The sequence below is a fragment of the Colletotrichum jinshuiense genome, chromosome 11, assembly GCF_051148585.1.
Source record: "Colletotrichum jinshuiense chromosome 11, complete sequence".
NCBI lineage: Eukaryota > Fungi > Ascomycota > Sordariomycetes > Glomerellales > Glomerellaceae > Colletotrichum > Colletotrichum jinshuiense.
In genome coordinates, this window is record NC_139304.1 from 544,629 (window position 1) to 565,062 (window position 20,434).

General features: G+C 51.7%; 7 protein-coding genes across 7 annotated transcripts; 4 read left to right on the forward strand and 3 right to left on the reverse strand.

The window, feature by feature from the left end:
* Positions 1–1,565: 1,565 nt before the first annotated feature.
* Positions 1,566–4,314, forward strand: EsH8_XI_000097 (transcription factor domain-containing protein; the record flags this gene model as incomplete). The annotated part of the gene is made up of 4 exons (XM_083274005.1): positions 1,566–1,789; positions 1,885–3,429; positions 3,490–3,752; positions 3,833–4,314. The coding sequence occupies 4 exons, from the start codon at positions 1,566–1,568 to the stop codon at positions 4,312–4,314; spliced, it is 2,514 nt and encodes an 837-aa protein (XP_083120341.1).
* Positions 4,315–5,387: 1,073 nt separating this feature from the next.
* EsH8_XI_000098 (uncharacterized protein) lies at positions 5,388–6,186 on the reverse strand (the record flags this gene model as incomplete). The annotated part of the gene is made up of 4 exons (XM_083274006.1): positions 5,388–5,548; positions 5,611–5,840; positions 5,906–6,056; positions 6,123–6,186. 4 exons carry the CDS (start codon positions 6,184–6,186, stop codon positions 5,388–5,390), a joined length of 606 nt encoding a protein of 201 aa, XP_083120342.1.
* Positions 6,187–7,515: 1,329 nt separating this feature from the next.
* EsH8_XI_000099 (uncharacterized protein) lies at positions 7,516–9,170 on the forward strand (the record flags this gene model as incomplete). The annotated part of the gene is made up of 6 exons (XM_083274007.1): positions 7,516–7,724; positions 7,804–8,143; positions 8,220–8,278; positions 8,344–8,754; positions 8,919–9,067; positions 9,121–9,170. 6 exons carry the CDS (start codon positions 7,516–7,518, stop codon positions 9,168–9,170), a joined length of 1,218 nt encoding a protein of 405 aa, XP_083120343.1.
* Positions 9,171–11,365: 2,195 nt separating this feature from the next.
* On the forward strand, positions 11,366–11,581 carry EsH8_XI_000100 (uncharacterized protein; the record flags this gene model as incomplete). The annotated part of the gene is made up of 1 exon (XM_083274008.1): positions 11,366–11,581. One exon carries the CDS (start codon positions 11,366–11,368, stop codon positions 11,579–11,581), a length of 216 nt encoding a protein of 71 aa, XP_083120344.1.
* A 280-nt stretch (positions 11,582–11,861) lies between these two features.
* Positions 11,862–13,109, reverse strand: EsH8_XI_000101 (uncharacterized protein; the record flags this gene model as incomplete). The annotated part of the gene is made up of 3 exons (XM_083274009.1): positions 11,862–12,264; positions 12,400–12,576; positions 12,640–13,109. The coding sequence occupies 3 exons, from the start codon at positions 13,107–13,109 to the stop codon at positions 11,862–11,864; spliced, it is 1,050 nt and encodes a 349-aa protein (XP_083120345.1).
* A 644-nt stretch (positions 13,110–13,753) lies between these two features.
* EsH8_XI_000102 (uncharacterized protein) lies at positions 13,754–14,185 on the forward strand (the record flags this gene model as incomplete). The annotated part of the gene is made up of 1 exon (XM_083274010.1): positions 13,754–14,185. One exon carries the CDS (start codon positions 13,754–13,756, stop codon positions 14,183–14,185), a length of 432 nt encoding a protein of 143 aa, XP_083120346.1.
* Positions 14,186–19,231: 5,046 nt separating this feature from the next.
* On the reverse strand, positions 19,232–19,888 carry EsH8_XI_000103 (fungal specific transcription factor domain-containing protein; the record flags this gene model as incomplete). Its single annotated transcript, XM_083274011.1, has 1 exon — positions 19,232–19,888. One exon carries the CDS (start codon positions 19,886–19,888, stop codon positions 19,232–19,234), a length of 657 nt encoding a protein of 218 aa, XP_083120347.1.
* Between the last annotated feature and the right edge of the window lie 546 nt (positions 19,889–20,434).

Sequence of the window (20,434 nt, forward strand, 5' to 3'; positions counted from 1 at the left end):
CATTAGAGTTCTATACTAACGTTAACTAGAGATAAGGACTACACCTAGAGCCCTATATAAAGATTAGTCCCTACACTTAGAAGTTCCTTAAGGATGCTGTAAAAAGAGCTATAGAATCAGGCTAACCTAATTAGGCGAACGATAAGCTTATTATCCAAGAGGATATCTATAAATTATCTCTATAACTTAAGTAGTAAGGACCCTTTAGACTAGTAAATCCTCTAGCTCCTTTACGACTATAAAGCTAATTTCTAAACCTACCTCAGCCTCTAGTTTAGCTACTAGCTCTAGTATACCTAATATACCCCGCCTGCCCTATCAACCTAGGCGAACTTACTAACGTATCTTCTAGTACGTATATAGTTAATAAAGGAAAGCGTAAGGTGCTTGTAGAGGAGTATACACGCCTAATTAGGGTTAGAAAGGATAAAGAGGATTACAGTATAGTCTAGATTAGTTAGTACTCTAAAGAAGAATAGGTAGAGAGATTTAACAACCTATTTAAGGTTGTAGCCTCTAAAACAGCTGTATAGGCGCCCTTCTTGCTGCCTACACGTTAGGAGGATTAGGAAGGATTAAAGCGATAGGAGGAAGGTCTTAAATAGAATAATTATATAGACCAGCTTTAGCGTAAGGAGGAATATAAAGCATAGCGGGAGCAGCCTACTAGCTGGTATTCTCTACGCTAACGTTAAATTAGGTCTAATTAGATATAGCAGGATTAGTTTCTTTAGTTATTTAGTAATTGTTTTAGGCGTTTAGGAAAACAAATTAGGGGATAATTAGAATAGGGCGGGGTTCAACCTACACAGCCTATACAGATATATAGACAGCAGGGCCACTTTACCCCTAACTGTATTACCATCCTGTCTTTTCCTTAGTTATCAGCAGGTATTTAGACTTAATTAGAGTAGATTAAGCCTGATTAGATATTGGCGCATACTATTATATTAATACTCCTTTCTTTACGTAATCTAGAGATCTTCTATAAATTCACTTGTGTGCGCGTGTGACTGTAGTGGAGGTAACCACTAAGCAATAAGGCAAACTCTCGACCCTCCTCGTACAGCCTAGAAAGTGTGATTATCTGCTTAGAATAGGCCTGATCAGGCCTATCTCTAACAGACAATTGATACTTCTGTTGCTTTGCGGACGGGAAGTCACTCTATAGTAGGCGGAACCTAGGGTGCGTAGTAGTCGCTGGGTGTGTTGTAGTGTTTTGCATCCATCCATCCCTACTATTCTACTTCAGTAATAGATATATAAAAATGCTAAGATTCTATTAGGTACTAGTAATATTGATAATGAGTAGAAGGAAAGATGCTATTGTTAAGGCATTTTTAAATGGCCTGGAAGTGGGTTTCTAACTTTATTATTCGACAATTCGACAGGGATCGACTAGACCACAGTCAGTTCCCGCACTACTATCCCTGCTGAGCCTGCACGTGACGCAGTGCGCCCGTCGATCTCTCTTCGAACGGGAATGGCCCGAGGGATCCTCCCGCGGCATCTCGCAGCAACCCTTAGTAGTAATTACGTACAATCTCGGCATCGTGCCGCGCAAAATGGGGGAAGAAGGCAGCCAGAACGCCCTCCCGAACAACACGTCCAATGGACGGCCTGTGAAGCGGAAACGGGTAGCACTGGCTTGCGAGACCTGCCGGGATCGCAAGATACGCTGCGACGGAGGGAAACCCGTGTGCCGACAGTGCGCTAGACGCGGTGACGTCCCTGCAAACTGCACCTATTCTATCATCACCAGCAGTGCCAAGCAGCTCAGCGAGCAAGAGTGAGTAGTCGGGATCTACTCTCCATTCCCCACACTCGGCCGTCTCTCGCCTGGCTCAGGTCCGAGGTCGTGTACTGATCGACACCCCTTGTCAGGTACATTGCTTCCCTCCAGCGACAGGTTCAAGATCTCAGCCAGGTCATCCGCTCGCTCGGTGGCTCAATACAACCACGAGATGGAGATTCACCAGCCCAGGGCGTGCCGCCGCAGCCGAACAACCATCCGTCCGCCTCGACGTTCGGCCATGACATCCAATGTCGACGTGAGCTTCCCGGCATCGTATCGCCTCCCGCCGCAACGAGACAGCACAGTGGCAGTGGCGGCGGTGAGAAGGCCGATGTGCCCTCATGTCCCCTTCCCAACGAAGGCCCTAGCCAAGTGAACGCAATGGGTTCAAGTATGTCACTGCTTGGTCCCGTCGCGTCAACATTGCAAGACGAGTTCTACGGACAATCATCGGTGCACTCCTTGCTGCAGCAGGTTCCAAACTCTGCAGGCCGGCATGCCAATGCCAACAAAGCCGTGGCCGAGCCTGGGCCGCCTGGCTCACTGCAGCGACTACCATATCCCCGGGACAGTCACAGGAGTATTACCACCAGCCGGACGGTCGAGATGGTCGACTCGTTGCTCCAACCCCAGTACGCATTGCCTCCGCGGCGGCTGGCTAACAATCTCATTGACCTCTACTTTGACAATGTCCACATCTTCTACCCGTGGGTGCACACGCCGGCTTTTCGCTCCCGTTACGATGCATTGTGGACGCTGGACGGAGAGCAAGAGGGCTCGACCGATGAGGCCACCGACATTGGCCTGGGAGGCCACAGGTGTCCGCTGCCCGTCTTCTATTGTGCGCTCAATGCCATGTTCGCCCTGGGCTGCGAGTTTTCCGAGTCTCCCGATAGGCAGTCCGCTTCCGTCACGTTCTATGGGCGGTTGAGGAAGTTATTGCGGGACGAGATACTCGACCACAGCAGCATCTCTCACGTGCAAGTCCTGCTTCTTGTCAGTCACTATCTCCTCACCACTCGGTATCCAAATCAGTGTTATAACATGATCGGCTTGGCCTCCCGCATGGCCGTAGGCCTGGGACTGCACCTGGAAAAGGCTAGCTCGGTTCCCTCCACTATAGGGACTCAGGTCCGCCGCCGGCTCTGGCACGGCTGTTTCCAGATGGAGATGTGGGTGTCTTCGTGTCTTCCCCTCAGGCCAATGTTCCTGTTTCCTTGCGGTGTTGCTAACCTTGGTCCCTTCAGGTTTGTGAGCATGACGCTGGGCCGGCCACCCGGCATCATGGTCAACGACGATGTTCCTTTGCCAGACGCTATTGACGACGATTATCTCCAAGGGAATAACCCTGGACAACCCGTAAACCTTGTGTCTCAGAATATCTTCAACGTGGAGAACATCAAGCTCACAAAGATACTTGACATGATCCTGCGGCGTATTTACCATCCGCCACCCCACAGTGCCCCGTCGCGGCCCGACTTTTCTAACTGGAGCACTCTATTACATCTCGACTCGTTGCTGCAAGAATGCAGAAATGCGGTTCCCGCTCCACTAGATTGGGACTCTCACCCAGAGACGCCATTGTCTGGTAGGTCTCGGGTCTTGCGGCGCCAGGCAAACGTCCTTCAAGCTAGGTGCGTTGTCCTCGCGTCTGTTCAACCGTTTGGTCCGCTTACCTCTTATTATTATCCCAGGCTGCTCCATCTGCGAGTCTTGCTGTATCGGCCCTGTCTTACGGCATTCTGCGCCGCAGCCCGCCCCGTGCCCAGCCGCCGCAAAGCCGACCAGACGTGTCCACCCGTATTGGACGACACCCTGCCTGCGGAGAGCGAGCTTGCCGAGTCGTTCCGCGGGCAGTGTGCCGCCATCTGTGTTAAGAACGCATGTGAGCTGGTCAGCTCGGTGGCGAGGGCCACAGCGGAGGTGGCCACGGGAGCATGGTGGTTCAGCCTGTTTTGTGAGCCTTTTCCTTTCCTCTTGGGAACACCCGCTCGGTCTCTACTGCATTCGTGTCTAATCTTTGTGATTCAATATCAGATCTGGTTACCAGTGGGGTCATCATCATACTGGCCGAGTGCACGCAGCTTCAGAAGGTGTTCGACGAGGAAATGCTCGCGAGGGCTTGGGAACAATGCAGCAGTACGCTTCGATCCTTTAGCTCGAGCCACGCACGGGCACGCGAGTACCTGCAGTCTCTCCAAGTGCTACGCCATCGAGCTGTTTTGACCTACGGAAACCCCCCTGGCGATCTGGTCTCAAGCGCGGCCCCAGTGCAACCCAGAGACGAACAGCACGTCGGCCCTGCAGAGACTGAGACTCAACCCCAGGAAACCTACAGCGCGTATGAGAACGTTCAGATATACACCGACGCTGCCTACGGTACCGGCTTCTTCGAGCATGATTGGGGCGTCCCCTTCTTGTGTGAGGATTGGGGAGGTGAAGACACCGAGGGTTCCTTTCTGCCGCCTAACAGGCTACAAGATGATGGCACCGATGACTTCACAGCCAGAGGACTATAATGCTGAATCATGACTTTTGAAATGTCCAAACGAAAAAAACCCCTGCTTATGTTACAATCCAAAAGGCGAGGCGAGGCGCGGGGCCGTCCGTAACCTGCGCTTTCTCAAAAATCTCCGGGGAAAACAACGCCACAAATAACATATTTCCCAAGCTGAAAGCATACTACCTAGTCAAGAAAAATTGAATGTTTGTATCAGACATCTGCCGCAACTCAACCTTGAGTTGGGCTCCTTAGGTCGCAGCCCACTGTCGCTGTACCCAGCGTCAAGTTAAACCAAAATCGAAGGGGAATTCAGGATTGGGGGTGTCCAACATGTCATAGTAGCGGTAATTGCCCGTCAGTTTCTCCTCACACTCAAGCTTATCCCAGTCTTTGCACGGATAGTTCCCGGAGGCAGGGTTATCCTGGTTCCCTGGGGCACCGGCAAACAAGAGCAGGCTTCCGAAGGGGCTTTTCTCTTCAACGAGCACTCTTAAAAGCGAAGCATGGACCCTTGCAAAGTGGCACCGCCAACCCGAACCAGGGGCGTCTTAGGCATGGGCCCACGAGCGCATTTTGACCTCATTGGTCCGATTCTGAACCAACGAAACGATGAAGCGACGTCAATCGATTTTAGCCTCAGGGATAAGAGAATGACTCGGGCTGGGGAACAGATTCCTGGGGCCAATGGGAGACCTTAAGGCTATCAATTCAGAGCGTTGTAGAACTGGTGGGATGGTCGGGAAGACGTGCGTTGTGGTACGTGGGCTAAGCCTCTATAATCCTGTAAGTCAACAAACCTGCTTTCTAACCAACCCCCCTATTCTAAGAAGGACAGGATTACCAACATAACTGTTAACTTTGGATTAATCAATCATTCAGATTCATTGCAATTCTGCTCAAGTTCTCCCCTTCCCTCATCATTTTGTTAACTATGTATGCATCGTGTTTGCTCATGTCAAATGTACATGGTGATGGGTGCGGCAGTGGTGTCAACAAGACGGTCGCTCCGAGGGAGGAAAATTTTGTTATTGCTTTGTCAAACGCCTCGAAAATCGCAAATTCTCTCTTGGTTTCGTGACGGAAGAATATTTATCGGACAACGCCGACGTGCAGCCCTGAGAAGCTATCCGGCTGAAGGAACTGCGTACGGGGCTTCGGGCGAGACTCCTGAGCGGGCCCAGTGTACGGGTCTTCACGGTCGAAAGCGGCCGTGGTATTGAGGCACACAGCAAAATCCCACGCACTCTTGCCTATTGGCCCTGGGCATCCACGGACGAGGGGATTGGGACAACCACTGTTCGACACATTATACCGCTGGACGACCGAAGCCCGAAGAAAGCGCCTTTGCCGGACGGCTCGGCGATGCTTCCTCCGATAGCCAAGCCCAGGGCCAGCGACGCGCCTGCGGAGACCCCGGCCCAGAGCCGGAAGAGCTGTCCCATATTCCATCCGGCCGCGAAACCACCTCGCAGGTAGGGCGACGAGACCTGAACCCCCTCTAGGGCTCCAAGCAGACGCATCCACTCCAGATATGCCCGACCACTAGAAAGTATTAGTCGGTGGTTCTCTCTTCACGAAGACGAGGCAAGCTAAGAGTCACGGCTTACCACCATGACATTGCTTTTAGCGAGGATGATGGCTCAGTGTCACAGAGCTTCTTGACAACGAAAGCGTCGTTCACCACGTCGCCGGCAGCATGATAGAGAATGAAGGATCCCGCAGTGGTGTTCATGCCAAGCTCCACGTCTGTGTCATAATCTATTATAGCACGGAGTCAGACGACATGCCAGCACCTGCAGTAAGTCAAGGTCATGCATGACTCACTGTCTTTGACGATGATCGGAACGCCATGCAACGGACTCCCGACAATGCCAGCACCCCTTTCCATGTCAACAGCTCTTGCGATAGCATAGACTGGTTTGAACTGGATGCACTAAATGATGGCGTTCAATTACAGCCCCTGCGACGACGCATCAGGTAAGCGGAATCACGGTCGCTCGTGGTGGACTAACTGCGCCCTAGTTACCTTTGTGATTGTGGGCTTCCATGTGCGCCAGGTATGCCTTGAAAAACGCACCAGACGTGACTTTGCCCGATACCGACGCGTCGGAAACGTCTTTGGCAGATGTCTCGAGAAGGTTGAGCGAGCCAAGCGTCGTGGGATCATACGTGACGGTGCCGCAACGTCAAACTCCGGCAGCAAGGGCACTTACACCCAGGAAAATGTTGAACAGATTCAACTGTTGAGAGTTGTCTGTGACCTAGATACCGGTTGGTACAACAAGTAGGTGTGTCCTTGATACCTTGACTGTTTTCTGCTTGGATGGCACCCTTGAAAACGCCCAAACCAACACAAAAGTCCGGCCAAACGTATCTGCTTTGGAATTTCATAGTCGATAGCAGGCTACCGCGACACAATCACTACTATCCACCTTGATCTCGATTGTGTCGATATACCTTGTCATATCGGTTGCCCCTCGTTGCTATCTCCTTACTGCATGCCCTCACCACTTCACGCCAGGGCAAGTTTCTTGAGAATGTTCACACAACCCACGAAATATCCTGCGATAAGTACCCTAGCGCACTTAAAATGCTGGAATCCGCCTCGGAAACTACCCGGGCCACAGTTCAAACCCCGATTGTGGGGTATGTGGGCTAGAGCTAAGTGTGGGGACGACGCAGTCAAGTGAAAGTCGGAGGCATCGGGTACGACCCGAAATCGCTCGACCTGGAAACGTGATGACTGTTCCGGCGTCCGAACCCCGACACACCCCCAGCCATCGCCGTGGCGTCGGTGTTTGTATTGGGCGAAGATATTGGGATTTGTGTAAATTACGTAAATATCTTCGACGCATATCAGTTTTTCGGTATCTGAGGCTATCTCGACGTGGCTGGGATGGATTAGGCCGTTGGTCTGCACCCCTGCGTGCGCTGGCAATTTCAAAGATTGGGAGACTGGGTCGTTCCAAAACAGATCGACTCGCGCAGTGTCATTAGCTTCTCGCACGAAGTCGGTGACACCACCGATGTGGTCGATAGATATGGCGGCTTGGGCGTCCTTAAAAGAGATCCTGATACTCTCTATCACTCTCCATTGTGTAGACAGAATCATCTCGGCCTCACATCGTTTCCAGAGCCCTTCAGTGACAGCTCCCTAGATCAACTTCTAAAAAAAAACGAAATTTGCGCCTTCTCTCCAACCTCCGTGGTCAACATCATGGCAGCTCGCGCCTTTGACAAATCCAACATCACTCTGTCTGCTGTGGTCGCCGCCCCCGCAGGATGGCCACTGCCTGTGAGCAACAAGAATTGGACCGAGGGCCATTTTGACCTGAAGTCAACCGTCGAATACGGCACCAAGCTGATCGCCGAGGCGCGCGGAAATGGGGCCGACCTTGTGGCATTTCCGGAGCTCTGGTTCCCTGGGTAAGTGATACACCACCATCCATGCACCATCCATGCCAATATATTCAAACATGAACCTCAAAACGCTTACATTTCACAGGTACCCCAAGTCTCTTGAAGCTAAGTGGATGTTTCCCCTTGTCGAGGAGTACGTCGCCAACTCCTTGGTGGTCGGCTCCGAGGAGTGGGAAGATTTGCGAGATGCCGCTCGTGAAAATGCCATTTATGTCTCCTTCGGTTTCAGCGAACGCGAGGGAGACTTCATCTACATGTCCCAGGCGCTCTTCGGCCCCGAGGGTGAGGTGCTCATCAATCGTCGCAAACTTAGGCCATCCGGCACGGAGAGGGGACTGTGGTCCGACGGTAGCACTGATGGGCTGATGGTTGTCGACACCAAGATCGGGCGCATCGGTATGCTGCAGTGCTGGGAACATCTTCGCGTGAGTTCCCTGCCTATATGAAAGGAGATGGCTCCTATTGCCTTCGCGTGCGCAACAGCTGACGATGAGATGACAGCCCACCATGACCTTCAACATACAAGCCCAGCTACCGAATATCCATGTCGGCGCATGGCCGTAAGTCTCGCATTTTTTTCTTTCTCTACCAATAGGCCGCTGTACTAGTGCTAACCCCGACGCAGCTACAATCAGAACCCTGGAGCTTCTGACGTGGAAAACTGGGAGGACGTCGAAGTCGCATACTCGGCTCTTCGTCTCATGTCAATCTTGACCAACGCAGTGACGGTGACGCCCAGCATTGGGTACGGCTTCATTAACCAGTTCACCACCCTCCTCGCCCATTCAGACTCGAACGCCACCGCGCACCCCAATGACGACCAGGACTACGCCTCTCTCATCTACTCTTCTGTCAACGGATCGAGTTGGTCGAACCAGTCCTACGACCTCAACGGCGAGGTATCGTGGGGCACGCTCATGCAAATTGAGGATGGCTTTCCCGATTACATTCCCAAGGTCCGGTCCCTTCTGACCCCTCCACGTACCCCACGACGGGCCGCCGCTAACCACATCACCTGCAGGAGAACGGCAGTTTCGTCACTTTCAGACAGTATTCAACTAATGAGATTATTGAGAACTTGCTGTGTGTTTCCCCTTCGAAAGGAGCGTTAGCCAACTTGTGCCGGACCCAAGCTGACCTTAGACAGTTCCGGCAATGCCAGCGAGACAGTTGAGCCTCCCTCTACTTCCGTCGCAACAGGAACGTTCCTTGCCACCGCTACATCTATACCTACTGGAGCCATCTCGAGTGGCGCGGCGACTGCAGGAGCGACCGCAGCGATGCCGGCTGTGCTGCAGCTCGCAGCGGCTTTAGTCACGGTTGCCTGCTACCTCTGGTGATGCAACTGGGTGAGGCTGGATCTCTAGACACGCAACGCCCGCAGTTTGCTTTTCAATTGTAGGACCTGAAGTTTCGTCTAGGAACCTCCTGTCTATCAGCTTCTCCTACTAATTTGCTTTATTGCTGCGGTTATAACTTTACGGGAGACTAGGAAGAGGCTAAAGATTGAAGGGGCCAAACATAGCTAAACTTTTAGACAAGTCCTTGAACTTGCCTTAATTTACAAAAAAAAGAAAGCTACTAGGTGTTTGATAAAAATCACACTACATAAAAAACTAGAAAATTTGATTCGGGAGTGCGCCTCCACAACATGCAACCTCCCCAACGCCCAAAGTTGGATTTGCCTCAAGAGCGTGCAGTCTACATTGAGGGAAGAAAAAAAGCTACATTCCAGTTGCTTGATCTGAGATTTTCTTTTTCACCAAGATGTTGTCTAAAGTAACGTTAAACTAAGACTTTGTAACCACATCGGGCAGAGGGTGAGTACCTATCCGGCTTCAACTCTCTACCTACTCTTCCGGACTTCAACACGTGACAGCTCGTCAAACGCCCAACTATTATAGACAACACGATGGCTGACCAAGCTTATTCTTAGGATCAATGATTGAAAATGGATTTTATTGAAATTGTCTTGCTTCGATCTACCCAACTTCCGTGGAAGCCTGAAGCAATGACTGGAGTGTCCTTCAACCGCAGATGACGGCGACGTTTGACATTCGGAATCTATCTATAATACAGCTGATCAAAGTACCGCATAATCAAAGGAAACAGGTCCCGGGAAAACCATGGGTCAAGTAGGTTGAGAAGTAAATGAGAATGTGAAGTGGTAAATACTAAAGTAGTGATGATGCATCCTTGAGCCCTTCAAGTAAGCCAATGAAACCCCGAGGACCATTTTCCCCCTTCTATCCCCCAATGATTGAAACCAAGACTATTGAAATTCCTGTTTAGGAAGACTTCTTATTCCAAAGTTGAGCCAGTGAGTAGACTCTCCCCCTTGCTACGATGATGTCGTATTTCGACGCATGCACACTTTCCTTTCTTACACTCCGTCTGCTAACATTACTCTTAGTATCACAGGATACCCGTACGGGTGGTAAATCGAACGAAGAGCAAAACTGGTACTATATTGATTGTTTTGTGTGAAGAAGGAAGAAAAGAGAGGCAGCCAGCGGAAGCAGCAGTTGTGAAGATATCACCGTTAGCGGCCCGGAGGTAGAATCTCCGGGCCCGACTGCTGCCGCTTCCCGCGGCTTGACCACCTGCCCGTATTCTGGCTGGACAATCCAAAATTTACCAAGGGATTCGTGTACAGCGACATCTCTTGTCCTATCCCCGTAGTTCCCGAAGCATCATCAGGAGACTTCAGCTGGTTCCTGCACTTAGTGCGCTTCGCTCGCCTCCTGTCCCGAGCATGTACATCGTTCTTCTCGGTCGGCGTGTCGGGTAACTCCGATTCGTATTACCTCGACGTGATTGACTAGTTGAACGGTGAACTCAAGGAGTGGAGAGCATCTCTGCCCGACAATGGCTTCCGGCCGGGCGGAATTCTGCGCCCTCAAATCGTATCCGGTCCCAACGCGAGATCGCTGGCTCTCATTCTTCATTATCTCTACTACAGCATGCTACTGACTCGCGAGAACCACGCTGTGCTATCTGCCTGTCCCTGAAACGCCGTCGGTGACGGCGACAAAGGATGACAAGATGAAGACCATTTTGAATGCATCGAGGGCCATCTTGGAGTTGACTACGATGATTGACGTTGAGCCATACACCGTCACATGGTGAGTTGGGGACAAACTCCTGACTTCTCATCTTGCCATTATCACAAGATGGGCCCTGACAGTACTGAAGGGTCCTTGCAGGAATTCCCATCAACGCACTTTTCGTCTTATTCGACCTCGTGATTTCATGGTCCTCGGCAACCAGACACTGGTACCAACCTGGCTCTGCTCGACAGGGTTGCCGGTCACTTTAGTCGGATTGAATATGCCAGCGGCGGCACAGTGCCCTGTTCTTTGATAGCCAAGTTCGCGAAGATTGCGCGGGACTACGTCAATGAAATTCAGCATTCCGAGGCCGGCTTGATGAGTCCTGCGAGACCACATGCACCCACGAATCCTTCCGCTATGCAAATGGTACAGCAGTCATCAGATCTTGATGGCGGAAACAACAAACAACTGGCTAGGCCAACATAAATGACTCTGGATCCATCTGATGTAAGTTGTCGATCCTATATGGTCTTCGTTGGGAAAATACTTGTCTAATCGTCATTTGTGTTGAAGACTATGCCGAGGGAGTTCAGGATGTTCGGTCCGGTTCAACAACCAGGATACACCGACTTTGCTTTCGACAGTGGGATGGGCCAGGTGTCCCCCAGTGCGCTCATGGGAACCGACGTGATGGGAATCTTTAATTATTTCCTGACCGATCTGGACCTTATGCTTTACCAGGGTATGACGCAGGAGTACGATCTGCTGCCGCAGCAGCATGGAGGGACCGTCCAGAGCATGGGCAAGTGATATGATGCAGACGGGGTCCAATTATTAATTTCCGTCCGTTTACCAGGCCGGATGCAGCATGACATAACCTTATTCTTGGAGCTATAATAATGCGTGCCCCCCAACGGATACTAGCAGCCGCATTAGTTGCTACGCCCGGCAGTCGAGATCATTGCCAGGCATAATTACGAAATGCTTATAGAGAACAGAATCGAACGTTCGCTGAACCACCCACCCCTCCTGGATCGATCGAAAAGCAGGTAAGATGGATGGTTTGTGTGGGTGAGAGATGACTTGGACCTCATTTCCATTCCGACAGGATAGTTTCTCCGGGGCCTAGAGCCACGTAACCTACACTAGCCTCCCACAGCTGCCTCCCCTTTGAGGCATCCTTGGCCTCAGCGCTCGTGTCCCCGATCTCTGAGCCGTTGAGGTACACGGCCTTGGGCCGCTCGCCGAGTTGCGCCGTGTCGAAGGCAGCCCTGATCACGTCGGCAGCCGACTTGGAGACGGTGCGCAGCATGCCGTTCGGCGAAGCCCAGGTCGTGATGACGGCGAGCAGCGGAGCTACCCACTGCGCGAGGAAGAAAAGCACCAAGCTGCCGCGGCGCGCCAGGCCGCTGGACATGGCGCCCGGGTCAATGCCGAGGACGGCGATGTTGGAAAGAGCCGGGTCTGCATCCAGACGCCGCTGGAGCTCGTATCTGAGACGCAGAAAGAGGCGATGCCGTTAGGTCTGATGAAAATACGAAAAAACACGGGCCACACCGCAACCACCCACGCCCGCGTACGCCACCCCTCGAAAGGAGAAAGGAGAAAGAGAGAGGGTCCTAGCTTACATCATCATTACTTCGCAGAGCTTCCCTGCGCCGTAGCGGCGGAATCCTCCCGTCATGGTCGGGTAGTCCTTTGTAGAACTCCAGGTGCCTTTAGCAAGGGAGTCAGGGTCGTGAAAAAGCAGCTTCCACTGGTCTTCTTTGTACGCCCCCATGCTGTCGTTCCTAGAGTCGAGTGGGCTAGAGCCGGATTAGTTCCAGGACTAGAAGAGAGAAACAAGACGCAAGAAGCCATAGTCCTACTCGTGGGACCAACTGCCCAGAACCACCACCCTCCCGTGTTCCTTATCCAAACTTTGGAGGAGCAGCAGCACGAGAAGCCAGTGGGACAGGTAGTTGCATTGGAAGGTCATGTCGAAGCCGTCAGGCGAGAAGTCGTGAGTGGTGTACTCCTGGTACGCGGCGTTGAGGATGATGGCTCGAAGCGGGGGCAGCAGCCCCGCGGCGACCCGCTCGTTGATATCCCTGGCCACCTCGCGGACCGATTCCAAGCGTGACAGGTCCAGGGCCACGGTCTCGTGGGCATGCTGCTTTTGCGTGGAGGCGTTGCGGAGTAGCGAATCCAGCGTGGCGGCACGGTCGACCCGGCGGACTGTGTAGATGCCATGATAAGATGTAGCTAGGTCTGGCGATGATAAGATCTTGGACACGATGGCGCTACCAAGGCCGCCGTTGGCGCCGGTGAGGAGGATGGTTCCCCGTCGAGGTGTCATTATGTCAGATCAGATCCTGGTCTTGGTCCAGGTGAGATACGTACTCCAATGTCGCTAGCAAGAGAGAGAGAGAGAGAGAGAGATAGCTTCTGATATCTTCCTCGGTTTCGGTCCACTTAAGTAGATGGATGGTGTTACGACAAGTGCACGGCAGCCTGGCAACACGTGTAAGCTGACCGCCAAGCTGGGAATGTTGACCGTCGCAAGCGATCCAATGACGAGTCGGGAGCAGTCTCAGTGCACTAAGATCAACCCCACTCTAATTATGTACCTAGCTAGCACAGCACACGGGGGACCGGGCAAAGGTGCAGCTAGGCCGGCCGTGATTACAAGAACGGTAGCGGTGTGGCCTGTGCATGCGGATGGCCCGGATGGCCCGGATGGCCCGGATGGGGACTGCCGAGGGCTCCACTGCAGCGGCCCGGGCAGCTAAGCTGGCTTGTTTCGCAACCGTTGTCGACCTAACCCCCCACAGGAGCCCGGGGAATTCCATAAAACCAGTCGTATTCCCGCGATCGATCGCACCAGACGGCGGCAAAGGCGGTTACGGCGAGGAGGCGCGTGCCGGCGCTCTTCAAGGTGGTTGTTGACTCGACACTCTCTCGCCACCCCCCTCCCACCACCACCATCTTCCGTCAGCCTTCATGCCCTCAGCGACGGCGGCGCCCGCCACGAGGCCGCCAAGCCAGACGGCGTCTCTGACGTTACACCGTGATGCCAACATGACGTTCCAGCACGCCCAGCGCGCCCGCTCGTCCAGCCAGAGCGAAGCCCACCTCTCCTCCGTGTCGGGCCACTTCGCCCTCCTGGCTTCACGGGGCGGCCTCCCCTCACCACATGAACAGGGCCCCGCCGGCCGCGATGAAAGCAAGCAGCAGCATGCCCCGGTGGCGGTACGACGGCCGGGACCACTGCCGCCGTACCTCATCATGCCCCTCGTGGCCAACGACAAGATCACCTACCTCAAGGCCTCCTATACGCCGTTCAAATCTAGTCTTCCACGGCGTCATCGCCTTCACATGCGACAAAATCGAGGGCCTAAACTCCTTTATCCGCAGCCTCAAACGAGGGGCTAATAAGCGGTTAGAAAATTGGATACCTGTTATATAAAGAAATATAGACCTAGACTTGGACTAATCAATAGGTAGGTAGGGTTCACACTCAATATATAACCGATTTATATTTCTAGTTAACATACAAACAACTTTGTTCGTCCCTACAAACTCGTAGTTACAGAGCAATTCAGTCGGATCGAGATAACTTTGCAGACAGTACGTGATGGATTTGTGAAGGCCGACGTCAACGTGCCCTAGCTCACCTGCATCTCGAGCGACCTCTACGCTGTCGAGAGTCCGCCCCTACGTTGAAAATTTCGTCGCGCCCCATGTCCTGCTGCCTACGCAGGCTCTCTATGCGCTTGCCGACGTTGATCTCCAGGAGCATGACAGCCAGGGCGAACAGGTTTGGCCGAGATATTTATCGCTAGTAGCTTAGGTCCGGTGCTACGTTCCTGGTCTTAGTCAGTCGGTCAGTCTCATAGGAGGAAAAACTCGGATCACATACCCATACCTGGGATCAGAGCCAACATTGTCATCCAAGTTGAATTCGGTGCAGAGACAGGTCAGAACTGACTCCATTCGGATAGACAGGCTAAAGCAATTCATCAAGACGACCGCTTGGGATGGATGGGATGGACCTCTCTGAGTCTGCCGTTTGCGCCGCACCAGCCTCTGCTCCAGGAGCAGCCCGGCTTCGTGAGTGTCGTGCCCCTGGCACCAGCTGCGTGGCAATACTCGGTGGACCCTAGAGGCGTTCTGTTGGAAAGTTTCCAGCGGTGCCACAAAGCGGATGCGCATCTGCAGACCTGAAAAGTTACAGCTTGTGTCCAGCTTGGGTTCGCTGTTCCTTGAAACGGATGGAGGGCAACGTAGTTGTACTTACTAAAAGAGATCTGTCTTGAATGCTAAGAACGCTGTCAGATATATCCTTGACGTTTCCGTGATAACTCACACCACAGCGTGTCGTTATAAAAGCCAGTGTCAGTGCCAAGAAGATAAAATGAATATCCATAGGTAAATCGTGAATTAGCTCTTTAAAGGTAGCTTATTTACAATCAGCCAGGCGGTGCATTAGACGGCGCAGGGGCCACACAACACACTCCCCGCCCAGTTTGTAACTCCAACGAACGGGTAGTACTAAATGGTAGAAACACGCTAGGGGTATGTCTGCTGGTTTTGCTAGAAAATATGCCGGCACACGTGCCACAAGGAATAGACTTTTTGAGTGGGAAGTATATAAATATTAATTTGGCTTGGCAACTGATTCCTGATTGTTTTCCTATTTTGTCAATGTAGTGACGCCTCTCGATGATTGCGAACTATAAATACTCTGGCAATGTCTACTCTGTCTTTCCGCATTCCTACGTGTCACGGCATTCCGCCTTTGGCTATCAGTTTCGCTTTCCTTAACGCACAAGATGCCGTATTCGCTACCCACTGCAGCCACTCCATTTACCCTCAACTTCCCAGATGAGGAATACTCGCAGCTCCAGCATCTTCTTCAGCTATCTCGCATAGGGCCATTGACCTGGGAGAACCTACACACAGACGGTCGTTATGGTGTTTCGCACCAATGGCTTAACTCGATCAAAGACTATTGGTTGACGAAGTTCGATTGGAGTGCCCGAAAACGGTATATAAACTCGTTTTCCAACTATATGATTAGGGTTAAGGATCATAAAGGCGATGTCGATCTCCACTTTGTTGTGCTACTTTCCGCAAAGGAGGACGCAATCCCACTGGTCCTCTTACATGGCTGGCCAGGGAGCTTTCTTGAGTTCTTACCAACACTTGAGCTATTTCGGGAAAAGTATGACGCAGATACTCTTCCATTTCACATCATCGTGCCTTCTCTGCCAGGCTATACCCTTAGCTCCGGCCCGCCTCAAGATACCGCTTGGGTAGCTGAAGATGCTGCGCGAATCATTAACACTGCATTGAATATGCTGAACTTCAGTCAGTATGTTGTGCAAGGTGGAGACGTTGGGTGCCTCATTGCCGGTATTCTTGCATCACAATATCCCTCTGTGGTAGGAATTCATTGTCAGTACTTGTTTATTCTCTATTACCAAGAAATACTTACGTCCTTTAGTAAATCTTCTTCCTTCCCTTGATCAAGTTGAACCAACTGATCCCGATCTGACTGAATGGGAGAAGGAAGCCGTTGAGTCTATCAAGAAACGTTTTGCAACACCCACAATAGGTGCTGCCATCATGAACAGTACACGCCCAGCCACAATAGGAGCGATTTTGTCATCGAGCCCTTTGGCACATCTAGCTTGGTAAACAGTTACTATGATGCTCTTCTTTTTTTTTTTCCTTTCTCTTTGGGCGACTAACAATGCATAGGATCGGAGAGAAACTTCTTGAATGGCCTGAGCATCATCTAGATGCAGACCATATCTTGACAACTGTTACACTCTACTGGCTTACCGACACCCTTCCGCGTTGTGTTTACACGTATCGTAGCACATTTCTGTGTGGATACGTCCCTGACCTTCCATTTTACGACAAACCTTTCGGGTATTCCTGGTTCAAGTACGAGCCGACCCCTGGCCCCAAGACGGTGGTTGAGAAGAAAGGCCAGCTTGTCTTCTACCGGCAGCATGAATGCGTATGCTGCACTTTTTCGCAATGTGTGGCTTTTACTAATGGTTTAGACAGGGAGGGCATTTTGCAGCATTGGAACGGCCCCGAGAATTTCTGGTGGACATGGAGGATTTTATGCAGATTGTGTTGGACAAGGTCGGGTTGCAGAGCTGAAGACAACCCTATCGTGAAGATGAAGGGAAGGTTAGATTCTAATGACAGCCACAACCTACCCCTAACTATCGCCAAATGCCCTGATCGTTGACTCTCTTACTCGTAGCAACACAGTTCGGCTAGTTAGGCAGCGAGATGGACAAGAACATCCTGAAGGCATGAATTTCGTTACTTAAGGGTAGGAAAAAGAGGCAGCTGTGCTTGAGATTATATATATATTTACCTTGGGAAAACAGTCTTGGACCCGAAGCATGTGTATTGATTTAGCCTTGGGTTGTAGAAGCAACGCCTTATTCTCCGCACATAGGCCCATGATGCTGGTTCTGCACCTTATCGACTTAATGTTCTCCTCAACGTTGGGCATGCATGAGATGCACCAACCAAAAATCCATCCATCCCACCAAACGCCTGGGTATTGAGCCGTCATTATCTCGTCCATCCTTACAACTTCCCACACCATTAATATTCGGCCCTCGTTGTCACATCAAAAGACGCGGGATTCCCAGCTGGTCAGTCCATGCTCGGACCTAGCCTGATTCGCCTAATCCGTCATCAAGAGGGCTTAATATCCTCTGTTCACTAAATTTTCTTCCGCCGAATGTCGTGGTCAAAATCTCGACGGCGACAATGGTGGCGACGGCGACGGCGAAGACGACGACGTATCCGACAGAGGCGCTCCATGGAAACCACTCCTAGAACCAGAGAAAAGCCTCTCCGACACAGCTTGCAAAGCCAAATCTCTCCGCCTAGGACGAGCATCGTTGGTCTTGTCGTCGCGCTGCTTCGCCACGTCGAGACAAGGCTCGTCGCACGCATCGGAGGAGGACGGTGGCGCAAAGCACAGCCATGATATCACGTCCAGCCATACGGACCACGCGGCCTCGTCTTGACCAACTATGTCGCTGATGGGCAATCCGAATCGGGTGATGACTTGCAAACGCGGCTTCAGTTCGGAGGCATCAGGCCAGTCGATGTAGGCTTGGAGAACGCGCGGTGTGTCCTGTGTAAAGGTTACTGTGGTTATCTGACGTATGACTGAGTCAGCCATGGATTTTATTTTCCGTCTTTTTCAAAAACAGATGACAGAACAACATACAGCGACTCGGCACGTTTGCCGTTCCTCAGCGGCTGCAAGATACCCCACGCCGCCTTCATTCACCTCCGCGCCGTCGGGCCCCCTTCGCTACCCGCCAATTCCGCCCTTTAACACCTCGAAGAAGCAGGCTTGATCAGAAAAAGCGATGCCGATCTAGCGAGCCGCGTATTCGAAAAGCGCCAGGCCAGCGGAGAGCTTAACGAGTTCCTGCACCACCTCTCCTTCCGCCCTCAGGCCACCACCCCACCACGAGGGGCCGGCCTACTCCAGGAGAACAACGCACTCAGGGAGTTCGTCACCTCTCTTGTATTGTGGCGTCTGATGAGGCCTGTCAATCGGACGCCGTCTGCAGAATCCAAGCTGAAATCCAGCCGGCCCAGCAAGCTCGCTCCTGGGAGAGTACCCAATGTTTAGCCGTTTCATGGCGATACGTACCAATAAAGATGATCAAGCTGATTTACCATTGATGCCGATTGGTAGGATGATTGGGACCAGTTGAAATCGGCTGTATGTTTCTAAACGCTTGCTGGATGCAGACACCCCGGTTGTAAGTACAACGCCGAAGCGCCGTAGCCTAACTAGAAAATAACAACTATCTCTTGACTCCACTTCTTTAATAAAACCTAAAAGGAGACTGTTAGACGTGCCTTGAGAACAGGTAGAAGTTGTGTTGTAGTTAGTTGGCACTTGTGTTGTGGTTGGCACTTCTGTTGTGGTTGGCACTTGTGTTGTGGTTGGCACTTGTGTTGCAGCTAGAAATTATGCTGTAGATAGTTGGCACTTGTGTTGTGATTGGCACTTGTGTTGTAGCTAGAACTTGTGTTGTAGATAGTTAGCAAAAATGGATCATCATCCTTCGTTCTCGGTGCCGCCATCGGACTCTTTCCCGACTACAGGCGACGAGCCGCCGAGTTACTCAGACGTCTCCGGCATCTTCGATGACTCGGTCCGTCTTCAAGGTAAGAAACTCGTTGGTATCATATTCAATTAGTTGGTTCTTCAGGGAATAGTTCATATATGAAGAGAACGCCAAATAACTCAAGGATCAGATTAACAACGCAATTGCTAACCATTCTTCGCAGAGTCTTTGATCTCAGCCAATATCAAGATGGACTGTGTATTGTGTGTCCCTGCCTATTGTAGTGGCCAGAAAACCGTTCCGGGTTGGATCAACCTTGGTCGTCTCCGTGATTACTGGGCTGAATTCAAAAATTCCAGAGAGAGTTGTAAAACTCCTGTGCTTCCTCTTCTGTGCTGAAGTCGCCAACTATACTGCTCAAAAGACTGCCATAAGCATCAGGCATGCCGGTATCGGCGATCTGGCTAACCCATTGCGTCAAGTCTTCCACGTTCGCGTTGCCAGAGTCCGAGGGCGTCGGAAGTGCCACCGATCTGTCTTCCTGGTTTCTTTCTGCGATCATGGCCATGGTCCTGGATGACAGGGCTTCAAATAGGTTCCGGTATGGTGCCGCACCCTCCCAGCGCTCAGCCATGATTGCCAAGAGCATCGTGCAGGTCGTGAGAGTACTGCTTATGCCGTCGATCCTCACCGCTTGTCTGACTGCAGCCGAGGCCCAGAGGCAATGCAGATAAGTAAGACCGGAGAGGAAAATGACGTGCAAGGTTGACCATGAATAGTTGATGGGCTTTCCGACGTAAAGACGCTTGCATTGCTGGCACATGCTGCTGGCAACCTGAGCACATTCGAGAAAGACGTCGTCTTGGATGATTTCTTTGCCGATCAGGTGCCTACGGTGAAGCAGCAGGACGGTCTCGTTGTATGTCAGCTTGTAATCCTCTATGCTCGCGAAGACCATCAATCGCACGCCAATCTGACGGGGCTCAGGTGGTGTAGCGGCCATCCAGTCATCGAGTTCCTTTCGGAATGACTGCAATTTGACTTTATAGCTCTCATGACTCAATTCATTATCCCTGGCGTTAGAATAGAATGCTGAGTAGATGCGAGCCCAAAGGCACCTGATGCGGAATTGATGCAGTGCATGGGATACCGTAGTTATTGGGTCCCTCGACGACTGCCGTTGCAAACCCTGAATCCCGGCTTCAGTAATGGAAGAATCGTCGATATCTAACGGAAACTACAACCTTGTCAGTGACTTCCGCGTGACAAAATCCTGCATCTCTTGGCATCGTTCTAACCTCCGTGTCCACCTCATGGATCGGGAGGTTAAGGGGGAGTCCAAGCATGACGGACGAAGCACAGTCCATTTGGTACGCACACCAAAAAGCTCTCTTGCGCAATTCAAGGCGCAAGGCATTTGTACGTATGTTGATATTCTTTCCGCTACGGTGATAACCTAGCTCGATGCATTGGCGGAGCGCAAGTCCAGAAAGGTTCCTGTCGGCGGCGACGTGTTAGTACCAGGACAACAAGAGATTGCGTATTTGGG